At 40.8% G+C, this 19,101-nt stretch overlaps 1 protein-coding gene across 2 annotated transcripts in view; it reads left to right on the forward strand.

Moving 5' to 3' along the window:
- The first annotated feature begins 603 nt into the window (after window positions 1-603).
- Window positions 604-19,101, forward strand: part of METAP1 (methionyl aminopeptidase 1) — a 66,739-nt gene continuing 48,241 nt past the window's right edge. For both annotated transcript variants that reach the window (XM_032332968.1, XM_032332969.1), the window contains exon 1: window positions 604-876. In XM_032332968.1, the coding sequence (XP_032188859.1) occupies window positions 763-876 (114 nt within the window). In that variant the 5' untranslated portion in view covers window positions 604-762. The remainder of the gene's footprint in view (window positions 877-19,101) is intronic.

The following is a 19,101-nucleotide window of genomic DNA, read 5'->3' on the forward strand; positions in this document are numbered from 1 at the left end:
TATTGAATATCTAGTAGTTGCGGTGTTACTATTACTAGCATTGTACATTGTGAATGGGGGTGTGTATATGAAGAAAATCAGGCACGAGGGAGGGTTGATGCAAATCTCGGCCCATCTCCTCCTGACAGCTCTCTGGCTCCCCTTTTTGTGAATGACTGAATGGTGGTCATTAGGCCTCAGAGCAGGCACTATCCGTGAGAAACGGAACTTTAAAAAATGAATTACTTTCCTTTTCCAAGAAGCTGCCGGGTGACCAACGCAGAGGAGCGGGGCGCCCTTTCCAACCTCTTGCGAGTGTGGGGGACATTCAAGACCCCGCGATCCAGTAAGGCAGGACCAGAGCGCTGTCTTTCTAGATACACGCGGCGCAAGACATGAGGGCCCTTCCCCGCCGGCAGCACCTGGCCTTCCCTGACCAGGGCCAGGGGGTCGCTCTCGCCTGGGACAGGCGTGAGACCACGCGGAGCCGGCGGAGGTCTCCGCCACGATCCCTCGCAGCCCCCACGTGCGCGCCTGGCGCCGGGAGGCGGGGGCCGCCGGCGGGGGCGGGGCGAACGCCGCGGGGCGGGGCGCCAGTTGCGCGCGCGGGGCAGGGGCGGGGCGCGCAGCGTGGTCTGGGCCGGCCCGGCGCTCCTCCTGCTTCCGCGCCCAGGCCCCGCGGGCCGAGCTCCTCCCCTGGCTCGGCCTCTGTCCCCTCCTCTGCCCTCTCTCCTCCTCCTCCTCCTCTTCCTCGGTGAGGCGCTCCTCGAGCAGCCAGGCAGCATGGCGGCCGTGGAGACGCGCGTGTGCGAGACGGACGGCTGCAGCAGCGAGGCCAAGCTCCAGTGTCCCACCTGCATCAAGCTGGGCATCCAGGGCTCGTACTTCTGCTCCCAGGTAGACGCCTGCTCCCCCGCGACGCCGCTGCGGCCGGCGGACTTCCTCCGTTCCCCGTCTGCCCTCGCGGCCGGTCGGGACGCGCTCCTCCTCTTCCACCCCCCGGGCGCGCCGGCCGCGCTCCCTCCTCCCCCAGCCACTGTCGCCGCCGCCCCCTCCCTCCTCGGGGGATCTTGGGCCCCTCGGACGCGGGCGCGGTCTGCCAGCGGCCATGTGGGCTGGGGGCGGAAGCGGACTTGTCCCGGGCAGCCCGGCGGTTCTAGGGCGCCGCGTTGAGGGGCGGCTTCCCGCAGCGCATCCTCTGCCCTTGCTGGGACTGTCAGGTGTGCGGGCTACCCGAGACAGGTGGGGACGCCCCGGGGAGGGGGCAGCCTCAGCCGTGCGTATCGCCACAGCCGCAGCTCCCGGCAGCACTCTGGTCGTGGTCGCGGGGCGTCGCGGGGCCGGGTAGTCAGTCACTCTGGTCCCGGCGGGATTGGGGGTCGGAAGAGACCCGTTGGGGTTTTGAGGAGTGGGTTGCCTGGGGTCGCAGAAGAGGAGGAACGCTAGCTCCAGCCCCCCCTCTCTCCTTGTGTTTGACTACCGCGCTTTGACACTTCAGCAACTTTGGGCTTGGGGATAGATAGGGGTCTGTAATTCCTTCGTTTGTTTTGGCATCCAAAATTATTAATTTAGAAAACCGTAAGTTAGCGCTATGAGTCACGGTTCTCATTTACAGAATTTGCCACTCAGTGAAAAAGTCCGTTCCATTAAGGGTTATGCTTTAAGGCATGGTGTATTTTAATAAGTTTTGTGCAGTGGAGCAAACCCAGCACTGAATGGGGTCCTGACTGAAACGTGTGCTAGTGTTTATGTTTACTGAAAAGCACTCGTGTTCCGGTTGCATTTAGACACTCAGAGTATCGGTAGGGCCACAGTGGTATGGCTCTTAGTTCCAGTCCAGGTCTGTTGAAGAGGGAGATGCGTGAAAGTTCATGTATTAAATTAGCAGCGTTCTGTGGGGAGAAGAGCATGAACAAAGAGTCTGAAGGCCTGGTCAGGGCTCTGCCTTTGCCAAGTACTGTGCAATCTTGAACTAGCCAAGTTACCTAACCTTTCTGAGCTCCACTCCTACCACTGTGCAGAGGGGAAGATGATACTCTTACTTACATATTTCTCAAGGTTGTTCTGGAGCTCAAATTATCCAGTGAATGTGAAATGCTGGTAAGACGTGAAGCATTATTTTCTTCTTTTAAAGGCTGTTTGAACACTGCCATATGAAAAATATAAATGATTTGGAATGAAAACAAGTAAGAATAGTATATACAAGTAATATGAATATTTTAAATATAAAGACATGTAAAATACAAGTAAAACCTTCAGGCCACACGACTTGTACATAAACTATTCTAAGAGATTCTGGCTATGTTGTATAGGTCTTGTTTTTAGATAGGATATGATCCTTGACCTTGTTAGTATCATTTGGAAAAAGTTGCACATGAGAAGTGTTGCTCTTTCTAAAAATAGCATTGGGACTACTCAGCATGCTAAACGTGGTATGAGTCTTTTTGTTTCTTTGAAATAATTTTCAAATTTTTAATTTGTTGAAGGCTATGTGGGACCTGGATTTAAAACAAAAAACCCAATAATTTGCTTTTGGAAATTGTGTACCATGAGTGGAATAATGTGGTTTACCTTCAGTTTAAAGTTAGGTTGCATTTTGTAATACTGAATGAGTTAATACGTACAGACACCTACATGTTGAGATTTTGACTGTGAAACCATATTCATCAGGCGATACTCTCTTAGGCATGGTATTATTCAGTAGAAAGAACATTGTCTCCTTAGGATTTGTGGAAAAATGCCAACATATTCGTGAAAACATGACATAAGCCTTCTCCTGTTCTGATCATCTTCAGTGGTCTGTCTTCTGTCTGCCTGCTTCTCTGGTCCCCAGCCTGGCTGTCTGGCCAGCTTATGTGGGAACAATCTGAGAACAAAACTATAAGAGGCAATAACAGAGGTAAGCCTTTCCCAGTTACTTACTCACAACACCTTGATTTCCTATAGGTATTTTAGACAATCAGTAGTTATCTCATTTATTTTCTTATTTATCTGTTTTTTAATCACAAGGTGAGGTTTGTGAACAAGCTATCTTGTTCACTGCCCCCTGGTTTCTCAGTACAATGCTATGCATGCAGTAGGTGGGCATAGAATGTTTGCGTCAATAATAAATGCATCACAAGGCTGAATAAAGAGGTATATGCTACATTTGGATCATGACTCCATCATTTACTAGCTGCATGATTTTAGGCAAATAACTTGACTTTTCTGTTTGATGTTACATCCAGTGGGCCCATGGATAGTACAGGATTTTGGTGTAAATTCTAAGTGTATGTAAAACACTTCATACATTAGTAAATTTAATCAATGTTAGGTCTTGTTTAAACATTTTTAAAAAACATTTATTTATTAGAGAGAGTACACACTTGCAGGGGGAGGGGTGTTGGGGGACAGGGAGAGAATCTCAAGCAGACTCCTCCCTCCTCAACTGAGGGGGGAACCCATTGCCCAGCCCAGTCTCAGGACCCTGAAATCATCACCAGAGCCAAAATCAAGAGTTGGATGCCCAACCGACTGAGCCACCCAGGCACCTGTCAATGTTAAGGTCTTTGTAGTATTATGCTGTGTTTCATGCTTAAGGTACAAAAATATTTTTATCTAAGATGCTTAATTTATTTTTTGAGGGTTTTTTTTTTTTTTTTGTAATCTCTGCATCTAATGTGGGGCTCGAACTCACAACCCTGAGATCAGGAGTCGCATGCTTTTCTGACTTAGCCAGCTAGGGGCCCCTAAGATGTTTAATTTTAAGAAAAGCTTTGGCTCTTTATATGAATAAAATCCCTTTTACTTGAAAATTGAGCTTTTCTGATGTTTGATGGCATTTCCTTATAGAAGTGTTCATTCTTATTTAATAGTAGTTTACTAATTTTAATAGTAGTGTAATAGTTTATGCCTAGTTCCTAGGAGTCTGTAAAAATATTTTGAGGGTGGAGACTGTGCTTTACATATTTTCATTTTCTCTACCTTGTACACTGAAGGCATTCAGGTTTTTTTTTTTTAGGCGTTCAGTTTCTTAACGAAAAGAGGTCATTGGGTCTGACAAGGAAAGCAAAGAGCGTTCAAGCCCTTAGTAAATAGCTCAGGGCAGATGCTACCTTGTCTGTAGTTAATGGATCAGCTGAGGACCTGAGTGATTTGTAACCATTTATAAAATGTAAGAACTTTAAAGAGTATAGTATGAGTGGAAGGAGACTGGGTTTATAGTCTGACCTGGAGTTAAATCTTTACTACCATGTCCTTGGCCAAGTTCTCTCTTAAATTTGTAGTAGAGGGCTAATGGTGTATCCTCTTCATGGAATTGATGGGAAGGTGAATAAGAGAGCATGCAAAATACTTAGCACAGTGTTCAGTGAGTGGTTTTATTATGCATGTAGTTTCATGTCTAATACTATTATACCTAGTCATAAGGAAGGTTTTTTGTTTTGTTTTGTTTTTTTAAGATTTTTAAAAATTTATTTGCCAGAGATGGGGAGAGAGCATGCATGAGAGTGCACAAGCAGGGGGAGCAGCAGGCAGAGTGAGAAGCAGCCTCCCCTCAGAGCAAGGAGCCAGATGTAAGACTCAATCTCAGGACCCTGGGATTGTGACCTTAGCTGAAGGCAGACGCTTAATTGACTGAGCCACCCAGGTGTCCCAGTTAGAAGGAAGGCTTAAAAATGTGTAAGGAGAAGTATCATTTGTTTATGAAAATTTTATTTTTGTTTTTTTAACTACAAAAACAATTCTTGTTTCTCCATAATAGTTTTTGAAAAATAAAATTATAAAAGATAGTATATTAGTAACACCCAAGGAAATCAAACAACTAGAAAAAATGTAATAAAAGCAATGAAATAAAATATAATGAAATGTAATAAAATGAAATGTAATAAATGAAATGTAATAAAAGCAATGAAAGATCTCTACACTAAAAACATACATATCATTGCTGAGAGAAATTAAAAGGTAGGAATGGAGGTACATATAGGTATACATATAGAGGTATATGCACACACACACACACAAACATATATGTACACCTATTTCATTTTTTTTTAAAGATTTTTTTATTTATTCATTTGACAGAGATCACAAGTAGGCAGAGAGGCAGGCAGAGAGAGAGAGGAGGAAGCAGGCTCCCTCCCGAAGGCAGAGGCTTTAACCCACTGAGCCACCCAGGCGCCCTTATACACCTGTTTTATTGTGCTTGCTTTATTGGGCTTTACGCATACTGTGGTTTTTACAGATTGGAGGTTTGGGACAATCCTGTGTCAAGCAAGTCTCTTAGCCCCATTTTTCTTTCTTTCTTTTCCATTTTTCTAATTGTCTCTGTCACATTTTAGTAATTCTCCCAGTATTTAGAACTTTTTCTTTTCTTTCTTTTTTTTTTTTTTTTAAGTATTTTAGTTTGAGAATAGTTGACACACAATGTTACGTTAGTTTTAGGTGTACAACATAGTGATTCAGTATGTCTCTACCTCAGGCTGTGCTCACCACAAGTGTACTACCGTTTGTCACTATACAACACTATTATAATATCATTGACTATATGTCCTATGCTGTGCTTTCTATTCCTGTGACTTACTTGTTCTGAAACTGGAAGCCTCTGTCTCCCACTCCCCTTCACTCATTTTGCCTCCCCCCCCCCCCCGACTCCTGCTTCCATCGGCTTATGAACATTTTGAACACATTCTTGGAGTAGATTCTTTCAAAGGAACAGTAGCAAGGTAAGGTGATTTGGGTCTCCAGGAGGAAAGTGCGTAGCTGGGCATCTTGGGAGTTGGATTTGGAAACTGAGGAAGGGATTGCCCTTCCAGCATGTAGCAACTTTGAAATGTCACTGTACCCTCTGAAACTCTTGTCCTTCCATAACAAAGTTCCTTCCTAATAATGCAGCATGTTTCTGGAACTCCTCTTCATCACTGATGGAGATACTACCATATTATACTTTGTATTTATAAAGATTATCTTTAAATTCCTCACATTATCTCATACCATCCCTAGGTACTGCTGTAAGTTAGGTGGTTGGGTACAACTGTCATAGCTTCTTATAAAGCTCATTGATTTTACAAAAGACCAATGTTGGTTTGAGGACATTGTGGTGGTCAGTGGAGATATCCTTTTATTGACATGCTTATATTATAAACAGTTATGCTGGGGTTTTGGCACGAGTTATGTTTATATTCCAGTAGAACTTTTAAAAAGCAAGTATCATTTGGTTGGTAGGTAATCGAAAGTTGAAGAAGTCTTTATTTAACTCAGTTTTTTTTTTTTTTTTTTTTTTTTAAAGAGATTGAAGGGCTGGTAGAAGTAGGTGTGATCTTATATTGTTCATACAGTTTGTAGATAGAAATTTTAGTCATTTTTTGGGGGGTGAATCTTTTTCATACAAAATTTTTATTTTCTTATTTTTGTTTTTTTTTAAAGTTTTATTTGTCAGAGAGGGAGAGAGAGAGAGAGAGCAAGCACAAGCAGGGGGAGTGGCAGGGAGAGGGAGAAGCAGGCTTCTCGCTTAGCAAGGAGGACTCTGGGATCATGACCTGAGCAGAAAGCAGATGCTTAACCGTGCCACCCTGGCATCCCAACATACAAAAGTTTTAGTTATTAGTAAATTTGGTAGGAGTTGATGTAATAGACACATATGCACATAGCTAAGCACATACTTAGCTCTAGATGTTAGAAGAGAGAAGCAATAGCATGGTAACTCCTGTACTAATAAGGAATTGTCCCTGGTATTGATAGCAAACCCATTTAGTAGATGTACTGTAGTTAGGCATACTCCATAGAGCAACCATTATAAATCTCTGCATAGTAAAGTTTTAATGTAATGGAGTATAAATACAATTATTATCCTTCCTGGTTGATTGTGAACCTCTCCGGATCTCCTGTTTTAACATGAGGCATTTGCTTATTCATGCTTGGGCAGGTAGTACTCCTAGCTCAACAGTTATGTGTTTTTATTTCGATTTCTTTGATTGGTATCAGTCTTGTGTCTGACTTTGAATAAAGAGCAATTCAGCATATTCTGTAAGCTAGGTCTTTTTCGCTATGTGTTTGGCAGCTGTAGTTGAACCTGGTAGAAGGACCCTGTGATACTTCCCTTAAATTATACATCGCACACAAGTTCTCTTCTTGTAGCACTGTTCACAGTGGCTAAGTCGTGGAAACAACCAGAATGTCCATGGATGGGTGAATGGATAAATAATTTGTGATATATACACACAGTAGAATACAACATAGCCTTAAAAAGAAGGAAATTCTGCAGTATGCCACATTGTGCTACCTAAAATAAGCCAGTTTCAGAAAGACACTGGATGATTGCACTTACATGAGGTATCTAAAACACTTGAGTTCATGGAATCGAAGAATGTAATGGTGGCTGCCAGGGACTGGGAGGAGGGAGAAATGGGGAGCGCTCATCAGTGGGCTCAGAGTTTGAGTCACACAAGATGAATAGGCTCTAGACATCTGCTATTCAGCATTGTACCTACAACAAGGAAAACTGTATTGACACTTAAATTTGTTAAGAGGGTAGATTTCATGTTAAAGTGTTCTGACATTAAAAAAAGGTTCTGTTTTATTGCAAGGTTCTTTAGGGACTTCTGATGACACAACCACTGTGCCATGTCTGATGGAAAGCATTCCTAAAATCCTGTCAGCTGGGGTCTGCTGGGTCACAGGCTCAGGCCTCTAGTGGTTAGGGTATAAAAGATAAATGAAATTGTGATGTTAGGACTTTCCTTATGGTCATAAAGTAAGAGGAAACAGACTTCTTCATATTATGAACCTGTATTTAAGGATTCTACCTTGATAAAAGGTCAAAAGAGCAAACAGTGTCAGATTCTGAAGGCTACTTTATCTTTTTTGTCAAGCTGTGAGCTTAAATCATTGAGTAAAATAGGTAACTGTAGGTGCCATTAGATAGGGCATGGCTTTTGTTTTTTTCCTCAAATGGGGCATGGCTTCTTGGGTTGGGGATTTATTTTATTCCTTATTATTTTCCTAATTGGCACTACTGATAGTTTTGACTATTTGAATACTGATAGCTTTGCATTGTTCACTAATAAATAAATGCAGAGAAATTTAAGTGCAGTTATTATGTGAATAATTTAGTATTGTTTTTTAATTGAGGTTTTATGTACCTTAAAGTCAGTTAGTTATTAATTTCTTTTACTCAGTTATTATTAGATTTTGAGTAGAATAAAAAACTAATAGTGAATCATTAATAGAATCTAAAACAAAAATGATACAGTAAATGCTTCACACAAGAGGAACTACTTATCCCGAATTTTGTGTTTATCATTCATTTGCTTTTCCACATGTTTGATTCCTTAGATAATGCATTGTTTACTTTCGATGTTTTTGAAACGTTTATAAATGAAATCTCTGCTAGTATTGTTATGCAACTTGTTATCTTTAACATGGTTTTGAGATTCATTCATGTGTGTAGCTCTAGTTCATTCATTTTTCATTGTTCTGTGGTATTCCAGTGAATCTATATATCATAGTTCATTCATTTCTTTGTTAATGGAAATTTGGGTTGTTCCAGGTTTTTGTTCTTGTATAGTGCTGCTTTAAATATTCTTTTTAATTTTTTTTAAAAGATTTTATTTATTTATTTGAGAGAGAGACAGTGAGAGAGAGCATGAAAGAGGAGAAGGTCAGAGGGAGTTCCCCATGGAGCAGAGAGCCCGATGCGGGACTCGATCCCAGGACCCTGGGATCATGACCTGAGCTGAAGGCAGTCGCTTAACCAACTGAGCCACCCAGGTGCCCCTGCTTTAAATATTCTTAAGCCTAACTCCTGGTGCCTGTGTGCGAGAGTTTCTCCTGGGTATACACCCATCAGAAACATTCTTTAGTAATAGGATATATATGTGTTCAGCTTTGTTTTGGTGGTGCCAAATTGTTTTCCAACATGATTATACTTATACTTCTGTCATCAAAAGCTTTGTATTGTTCCATATCCTAGCTAAGACTTTAAATTAACAGACATTTTGATTTTTATCAAAGTGGTCTTTTATGTTATTTATGAATAACAACATCTGTTGGGCTATTTATATATTTGTAAACCTGTGAAAATCTAAGTGTCCTTGAGGGACTTAAGGTTACTTGTACAGACAGGAAGTACTTTAAAAAAAGATAAGTAATTGAATCAGGATGTTGTGCACCTGAAACTAATATTATATGAGAAGTTTGCTTTATTTAAGAAAAAAAATAAATCATGAGGTGGTGCTAAGGGAAAGAGACCAGGAGTTATTTTTCCCCTTACTTATTTTACAACTTTATTAAGTTTCCCTAGCTTTTTATTGTGAAGAATTTCAAACATACAGAAAAGTTTAAAGAAGAATATTAATAACTAATTGCAGTATATTCATCACCTAAATTAACATTTTGTCCTGTTTGCTTTATTTGTGTCTGCTTGTGTGTGTATTGCATTTGTGTATTTGTTGAAACGTTTGAAAGTCACAGACAACATGACACCACACCTGTTAATTATTCAGCATGCCTCTTTTAATGACAAGGACATTCTTCTTTCTTGTTTACAATGCCATGATTACATTTAAGAAAGTGGACAGGAATTCCCTAACATCATCTAATAGTCAATCCTATTCAGATTTCCCAGTTATCCCCTAGGCATCTTTAATAGTTGTATTTTTTGCTTTTTATTATTTTTTGAAATTAAGATCTTATAGGAGCTCACAAGTAGCATTTGCTTGTCATGTCTGTCAGTCTCTTGATTTAGAAGAGTCCTCTCATCTTTATTTCATGATGCTGACTTTTTAAAAGAGATTGGTCAGTTGTCTTGTAGCACGTCACATATTCTTGATTATCTCATTATTTCCTCAACATCACATATTCTTTTTTTTTTTTTTCAAAGATTTTATTTATTTATTTGACAGACAGAGATCACAAGTAGGCAGAGAGGCGGGCAGAGAGAGAGAGGAGGAAGCAGGCTCCCTGCCGAGCAGAGAGCCGGATGCGGGACTCGATCCCAGGACCCTGAGATCATGACCTGAGCCGAAGGCAGCGGCCCAACCCACTGAGCCACCCAGGCGCCCCACATCACATATTCTTGATTAACTCCTTATTTCCTCGTAGTGTCTTTAAGTTGTTCTTTTATCCACTGTATTTTCCTTCAGCCAAATATTAGGTCCAAAGGCCTAACTAGAATTTGTTGAGATTCACTTGAGAAGACTCCTAGGTGATCCTGCATGCCTTGTATTTTATCACATTAGGAAACACAGAATGCCTGGTTGTTCCACTCCAAAATTTGACATTTGGTTAGAGAGGTTGCTGCCAGATTACCACTGTAAACATGTATTTTTCACTTTGCAGTGACTGTGTAATCTGTAGGGTGATACTCTGGCATGATGAGAATATGCTTTTCTTCATGATCTTTCTCCAGGTGGTTTTAGTATCCATGATGGTCGTTGCCTGATAATTATTTCAGTAAGGGTTTGCACATAGTGATTCCCCTTCCAACCCCGTTCTGTCATTTACTGTCTGATTTTTTTTCCCCCTCTAAGGAGGTCTTCCTCATCAACTGGTTAATAAAAACTGGGTTCTCCCTAAAAATGGTAAGATTCCTACTTAGAAGACATGTAATGGTAATATATTGGTCACTTCCAGGGATCACAAATGTTTGTTGTAGTTTCCCCATTTTTCAGTATAGGGTCCTTTGGATTTTTTCCCCCCTTCATTCCCCTGCCCCGAGAGAGAGAAAGAGAGACTTGCGAGTGCAGGGGGTAGGGGCAGAGGGAGAGGGAGAGAGAATCCCAACCAGACTCCATGCTCAGCTGGAAGTGGAGCTCAATCTCATGACCCTGAGATCACATCCCTAGGCAAAATCAAGAGTCAGGTACTTAACTGACTGAGCCACCCAAGTGCCCCTGCCTTCATTAAACATTAAAATAAGTTGCAATCCTTATTCTTTTGGATGTTCAAATTGTCTCATTTTGTCAGTGATAACCATTTTCAGAGTGTTTCTATATCCTTTTGACCCTCCTGCATTAGTCTCTGATTGCTTTCTGGCCTTCTGGCACAAGACAAATCAGATTTACCTTGTAATTTCCCTATCCCAGATCTGGAATCAGTCCTATCTCTAAGGAGCTGTTGTTTCTTTCTTTTTTTTTTTTAAAGATTTTATTTATTTATTTGACAGACAGAGATCACAAGTAGGCAGAGAAGCAGGCAGAGAGAGAGGAAGGGAAGCAGGCCCCCTGCTGAGCAGAGAGCCCCATGTGGGACTCGATCCCAGGACCCTGAGATTACGACCTGAGCCGAAGGCAGCGGCTTGACCCACTGAGCCACCCAGGTGCCCGGAGCTGTTGTTTCTGATAGGAAAGTCTGTAGAACTCTAGATGTTGGTGCTAAGTATATTTTATGCCCCTGGAGTGCCCTTGCCTGTACGAGAAGGAGTAGTAACATCTTCAAGGAACTTTGCTGATGGCTCTATGAGGGACTCAGATAAAACCTCTGTAGGGCAGTTTTTTCAAAGCAGCATACTAAATTGGTGAAAAATGGTATAGGTAAGGACGGGAAGGCCTCCTGAAGGAGGTGAGTTAAGAACTCGATTTTGATAAATTACAAAAATAACTAAAAGTGGAAGGGTAAATCAGAAAGTGCTCATTAGAGCATAGGAGAGGATATTCCAGGGGAAGGATAGCTTACAGAAGTAGAGAAGCCAGCTGAAACAGCATGTTACAGTAAATAGAGTAGCTTTACTGTAGTGGAGGGTCTGAGTCCAGAGATATATAAGTAAATAAAGTCATTGATAGTAGGTATAGAGACCTTGCTGTTACATTAAGTATACTTTTTGAAAATGTCAGTATCTCCTTTTGCTTTTCATTATAAAAAGCAGTACATAATCTTTTCATAAATACAATAGAAGTGTATGAAATGAAAGTCCATCGTGATCAGAAAGAATCTAAGAGAATGTTTATAATTTGGTTCATTATCTTTCCAAACTTTTCTGTAGGTATTGCATAGAGGTTAAGAGCATGAATAGTGTCTCAAGAGGGTCTGTATTTAGAACTTGGCTTTGTGGGGTGCTTGGGTGGCCCACTTGGTTAAGCGGCCAACTCTGAATTTTGGCTCAGGTCGTGATCCCAGGATCCTGGGATGGAGTCCCACATTGGGCTTTGTGCTCAATGGGGCGTCTACTTGAGGATTCTCTTTCTCTCCCTCTTTTGCTGTCCACGCCTTCCCCCTACCCCTGGCCCGTGTGCTTGTGCAGGTGCACATGCTCTCTGTCTCTCAAATAAATCTTCAGGGGCACCTAGGGGGCTCAGACAGTTATATGTTTGCCTTCTGTTCAGGTCATGAGCTGGGAATCCTGGGATTGAGCCCCACTTTGGGCTCCCTGGAGTCTGCTCACTTTCCCTCTGCTCTCCACCCCCTCTCCAATTTGTGCTCGCTCTCTCTCAAATAAATAAAAAACTTAAAAAGAAAAAAAAAACCCCTGCAAACCAAAACAAAGAAACCCTGGTTTTGTGTTTTTTGGACATGCTAAGTAACTTGTCTATGTCTAAGTTTTCTCATCTGTAAAATGGGATGGTAATAGCATTGACCTCTTATAGTTGTTGTAGGATTAACAGCATTAATACATAGTAACTGCCTAAGTCAGAGTTTGGCATATAGTATGCACTCAAATGTTAGCTGTTTTTATTTTTTCAAAACAAAAATTGGATCATTGCTCTTACATATATCTATACAGTTTTATAGCTTAACTTTTTAAAAAAGTGTGTCTTTTTTATTGTGGTAAAAAAAGACTTTAGGACCTTAACCGTTTTTAAGTGTACAGTTTCAGTATTAAGTGTATTTACATTGTTGTGGAAGAGATCTCCTGAAATTTTTCATTTTGCACAATTGAAACCCATTAAACAAGAATTCTCTTTTGGTCCCTTCTCCCAGCCTGATAACCACCATTCTGCTTTCTGTATCTATGAATTTGACTATTTTAGATACCTTATACTAGTGGAATCATATAGTATTTGTCTTTTTGTGACTGGCTTCTTTCCTTTTCTTTCCTAAGGTTTTATTTGTTTATTTGACAGAGAGAGAGAGAGAGAGAGAGAGAGAGAGAGGAGACCGCGCACGCTCACAAGCAGGGGTGGGGAGTGGAACAGGGGGAAGCAGGCTCCCAGCTGAGCAGAGAGGCCCAACTCTGGCTTGATTCCAGGACCCAGGGATCATGACCGGAGCTGAAGTCTCCACTGATTAACTGCAGGTACCCCTGCAACTGGCTTATTTCACTTACCATAATGTCCTCAAGGTTCATCCATGGTGTAGCATGTGACAGGATTTCCTTCCATTTTAAGGCTGCAGAGTATTCCATTGTATGTAGGTACCACATTTTGTTTATCTGTTCATCCTTTGATGGGCATTTGCGTTGCTCTCACCTCTTGGCTTTTGTGAACAATGCTGCTTAGGAACATGGTGCAGTTGTCTCTTTGGCCCTGCTTTCTGTTCTTTTGGCTATATATCCTAAAGATGGATTGCTGGATCATTAACTAGTTCTATTTTAATTTTTTGAGGAACCATCATACTGTTTTCCACAGTATCTGCGTTATTCCACTATGGTTTTACACAGTAGTTTATGGTCCCACCAACAGTACGCAAGGATTCCAGCTTCTCTAGATCCCTGCCAATGCTTGTTTTTTAATTTTTTAAATTTTTATTTTTTTAAAAATAGCTATCCTTGTGGATATGAGGTGATCTCATATTGGGTTTTGATTTATATTTCTCTGATGACTAGTGGTATTTAGTATCTTTCAGCTGCTTGTGGCCTTTTATTTAATCATTCTTGGTGAAATGTCTATTGACATTTCTTAATCCAGTTATTTGATTTTTTTCTAGTTGTGTTGTAGGTTTCTTTGTATATTCTGAATATTAACCGACTAATACATTCTGGATATTAACCATAATATTATCAGGTACATGACTTGTAGATCTCTTCTTCCATTTCATAGGTTACCTCTTCACTGTCAGTTGTGTCCTTTGATGAGCGAAAGTCTTAGTGTTTGGGGTGCCTGGGTGGTTAAGTGTCTGCCTGTGGCTTGCGTCGTGATCCCAGGGTTTTGGGCTCAAGCCCCACCTTGGGCTCCCTGCTCAGTGAGGAGGCTTCTTCTCCCTCTCCCTCTGCCCCTCCTGCTCATGCTCTCTCTCTCTCTCTCTCATATAAATAAAAATCTTAAAAGTCTTTTTTTTTTTTAAAGATTTTATTTATTTATTTGACAGACAGAGATCACAAGCAGGCAGAGAAGCAGGCAGAGAGAGAGGAGGAAGCAGGCTCCCTGCTGAGCAGAGAGCCCGATGTGGGGCTCCATCCCAGGACTCTGGGATCACAACCTGAGCTGAGGCAGAGGCTTAACCCACTGAGCCACCCAGGCGTCCCAAAAATCTTAAAAGTCTTAATGGTTTGATGTAGTCCCACTTTATTTTTGCTTTTGTTACCTGTTCTTTTTAGTCTCACATTCAAGAAATCATTGTATCTAATGTCATGAAATTTTCCCCCTGTGTCTTATGGTTTTGGGCCTTACATTTAGGTCTTTTAACTCATTTTGAATTTATTTTTGTATATAGTCTAAGGTAAATGTCTAACTTCAGTCTTTTGCTTGTGGATATCTGGTTTTCCTAACAACATTTATTGAAGGCACTGTCCTTATTGAGTGGTCTTGGCACTCTACTAAGGACATTTGTCTATGTATATAAGGGTTTATTTCTGGACTTACCTCTATTCCAGTAGTATGTGTATGTATCTTTATGGCAGTACCATACCATACTGTTTTGCTTAGTGTGGCTTTGTAGTATGAGATCACGTAGTTTGAGATCAGGAAGTCTCAGTCTTCTAAGTGTGTTCATTTTAAAAGTAATTGTTTTGGCTATTTGGGGGCCTTTTAGATTACATGTGGATTTTAGGATGATTTGTTGAATTTCTGCAAAATAAGTCTTTGGGATTTTGAGAGCAATTGTGTTGAATCTGTATGTTGCTTTGGGTAGTACTAACATTTTAACAATATTAAGTCTTTCAGTCCATACACATGGCACTGCTTTCCACTTGGAGGTGATTTTAATTTCCTTTGGCAGTGTTTTGTAGTTTTGGGGGAATAAGTTTCTCACCTTCCTCACTTAGAAACATTGGTTTCTAAATGTTCTTTTTGATGCTATTATAAATGAAATTGTTTTCTTAATTTCCTTTTCAGATTGCTCATTGTTAGTGTATAGAAACACAGTTGTTGCATGTTGATTTTGTATCCTTCAGCTTTACTGCTTTTGTTTATTCTAACGTTTTTTCACTTTAGAATCTTTAAGACATTTTCTACATATAAGATCATGGCATTTGTGAACTAAGATAAATTTGCTTTTCCTTCCTAGTTGGATGCCTTTTATTATTCTTGCTTAATTGCTCTGGCTAAGAATTCCAATACTATGTTGAATAGAAATTGTCAGAGTGGGCATCTTTGTATTGTTCCTGGTCTTAGAGGAAAAGTTTTCACTCTTTCACCATTGAGTGATGTTAGCTTTCCAGCTTTTATTATTTTGAGATAGTTTCTTCTGTTCTTAACAAGTGTTTTAATCTTGAAAGAGTGTAGAGTCTTGTCAGGTGTTTCTCCTGCATCAATTGAGATGACCGTAATTTCTGTCCTTCATTCTGTTCACGTAGTGGTGATTTTTAAATGCTGTTTAAATTTTTTTGTATGTTGAACTATCCTTGACTTCCAGGAACCCATGTCATCATGGTGTATAATTTTTTAAATGTGTTGTTGAATGTGGTTTGCTAGTATATCAGGGATGTTGGTCTGTAGTTTTGTTGTGGTGTTTTTTATCTGGCTTTGGTATCAGGGTAGCACTGGCTTCATAGAATGAATGCAGTGGGAATTTACCCTCTTTTTTTTTTTTTGGTTAATTGAGTCCTCTTTTTTTTTCTTAGTTAATTTAGCTAAGGGTTCATCAATTTTGTTGATGTTTAAAAAAAAATTAAACTCTTAGTTGGGTTGATTTCCCCTCACTGCTCGCCATTGGCCTCCCACTGTCATTGTTTTTCTGTATTATTAATCTCTTGTACTCTTTATCATTTCCTTTCCTTCTGCTAGCTTTAGGTTTAGTTTATTCTTTTAGTTCCCTGAGGTGTAAAGTTAGTGTTGTTAATTTGAGATTTTTCTTCCTTTTTAATTTTTTATTATTTTTAAATTTATTTAATGTTCTTTAAATATTTTTTCATTTTTGAAGGGGGGGGCAGAGGGAGCGGGAGAGCGAGAATCTCAAGCAGACTCTGCACCGAGCACAGAGTGCAATGCAGGGCTCCATCTCCTGACCTGAGATCATGGCCGTAGCCGAAACTAAGAGTCTATAGCTTTAACGACTGAGCCACCCAGATGTCCCCTTTCTTCCTTTTTAATACATGAATTTATAGCTATAAACTTCCCTTTAACTGCATCCCATAAGCTTTTTTTAAAAAAGAGTTACCTCTTTCTTTCTTCCTTTCTTTCCCTTTCTTTCTTAACATCTTATTTATTTACTTTACTTGACAGAGAGCACAAGCAGGGGGAGCAGCAGGAAGAGGGAGAGGGAGAAGCAGGCTCCCTGTGGAGCAAGGGGCCTAATGTGGGACTTGATCCCAGGACCCTGGGATTATGACCTGAGCTGAAGGCAGATGCTCAATTGACTGAGCCACCCAAGCACCCTACTTCTTTATTTTAAAGAGAGAGCACAAGTGGGAAGGGCAGGGGGTGAGAGGAGAGAATCTGAAGTAGACTCTGAGCTGACCGCGGAGCCCAACATGAGGCTGGATCTCACTATCCTAAAATCATGATCTGAGCTGAATCCAAGAGGTGGTCCAGGTAGGGAAACCAGTAGGAAGCTGTTTTGATAGTTTGTCAAATTAGTAGAGCCTAAAATAGAATGGGAGATATTGGAATTAACTAGATAAGAAGAATAAAATAGGAAATGACTTGTTCTAGCAGTGAAATGAAAACACAAATATCTTACCCCTATTGATAACTTTTTTGCCGTCCAGTGATTCACAATCCTGGAAATAAGTAAGAATCACTGACATAGGGGCATCTGGGTGGCTCAGTCATTAGGTGTCTGCCTCCTGCTCGGGTCGTGGTCCCGGGGTCGTTGGATCGAGCCCCGCATCGGGCTCCCTGCTTGGCGGGGAGCCTGCTTCTTCCTCTCCCACTCCCACTATGACCCTCTCTGTCAAATGAATAAAATCTTAAAAAAAAAAAAAAAAAGAATCACCAACATAACCTGTCCTCAGAGATTCTGATTAAATTCGAGGTAGGAAACAGCATGAATTTTTTTTTTTTTTAAAGATTTTATTTATTTATCAGAGAGAGAGAGGGGGAGAGAGCAAGCACAGGCAGACAGAATGGCAGGCAGAGGTAGAGGGAGAAGCAGGCTCCCTGCTGAGCAAGGAGCCCGATGTGGGACTCGATCCCAGGACGCCGGGATCATGACCTGAGCCGAAGGCAGCTGCTTAACCAACTGAGCCACCCAGGCTTCCCAACAGCATGAATATTTTTAAAGAAAATCTTTACAGATGATTCTAATATATAGCTAGGACGAGAACCACACTATCTCCTATCAGCTCCTAAATCTGGTAGACCTTTTCCTTGGTGCTAAAGAAAAATACCTTCTCTTGGGGTGAAAACTCAAGGTTTACAACTAGTTATAATAGGTAATCTATAGACAGTGCTTTGGTGCTGTTCAGCAGGTAGAGAGTAAAGCAGTGGGACAAAGTGCTCTCACATAAGGACCAAATAAGCACATGTGACCTCTTAGGTTTGGGGGTGGGTTGGGGTGTGGTGTGGGCACTATATGGAGAGGGTAGCATTTGAAATAGACCTGAAGGGGTAGATAAAGCTTCTGAGAACTGAGATGTAAAGGGGAGTATCAGCAGCAGATAGACCAGGTTGTGGCAAGGAAAAGAAAGTGTGTTTGGGGAACTCTAAGTCTAATTTAGTTGGGTCATTGGTACATTTTGCAGAGAAGAGGAGAGAAAGATTGCCCAGTTAAGCATTCACAAGTCTGAATGGGTAGTTAGTCACTTGTGGTTTCGGGCGGTCCTAGTCTGGTAATGAATGGGAGAAGAAAATTAGTGGGATTGTGGGTTAGGGAAAGAACGCTGTTCAGCCATCAAAAGTCGTTAGGAGATGTAGGGATATTCTTGATACCCTCTGTGATGTTGAAGGCTATGACCAGGTTGTTTCATGGCCTTAGCAAGTAAGAGGAAGGTAGGTGTCCTTATACAGGTGAGAGGTGTTTTTTATGGATACTTTAGTTCCTTCATTTACTTGAACCCTTGTATATGTTGAAATACGAGTCTTTAGCTACTTAAGCTGTTCCGTGAGATAGCTCCCCCGTTTATTTAATGAGAATAATCCTATTAGTCCTCTCACTAAAAAGTTGGAATTTGATGTAAATTTCATGAACCAAATGTAAAGCACTCTGAGGAATGTAGAAACCTAGTTGGATAGCTACTTTTCAAGAAATGTGTGAAATTTCAAAATGTTAGTCAATGATGGTTATATTGAAAATACAGTTGGGAGAAAAATTAAGTGGGAGTAGAGTTGATCCCCGGTGCGTTGTAAGCTTCTTTTTAATACCAAGTAGTCTGGGGCACCTGGGTGTCTTAGTCGGTTAAGCATCTGCCTTTGGCTCGGGTCAGGATCTCAGGGTCCTGGGATTGAGCTCAGCATTGGACTCCCTGCTTAGCGGTGAGTCTGCTTCTCCCTCTCCCTCTGTGATTTCTCTCACTCTTGTTCCCTCTCAAATGAATAAATAAAATCGTAAAAAAAAAAAAAAAAGAATAGCAAGTTGTCTGAAATATGTAAAGTGCGTTGTGTTTTTTCAGGGGGTATGTTCATAATCTTGTTGAAAGTGTCTTTGCTAAAGTAGAATCAAGCATGATTATTTTTAAATCTTGGTAATTATGACATAGCTTATTACTTCTCAGAATAGATATGAAAAAATAATTTTCTTTGAAAACTTAAGAGGTATTTAAATGCTGGTCTTTATATATTATCTTGGGTTTATTCTGCCCGTCACGAAGTGAGGATGAATTAGAAGGGTTTTGAAATGTGGTTCCTTTAAAAATTTTTTACTGCTTTTAGTTTGTCCAAAGTTTACCTGAGAAGC

The sequence above is a fragment of the Mustela erminea genome, chromosome 2 (genome assembly GCF_009829155.1).
Source record: "Mustela erminea isolate mMusErm1 chromosome 2, mMusErm1.Pri, whole genome shotgun sequence".
NCBI lineage: Eukaryota > Metazoa > Chordata > Mammalia > Carnivora > Mustelidae > Mustela > Mustela erminea.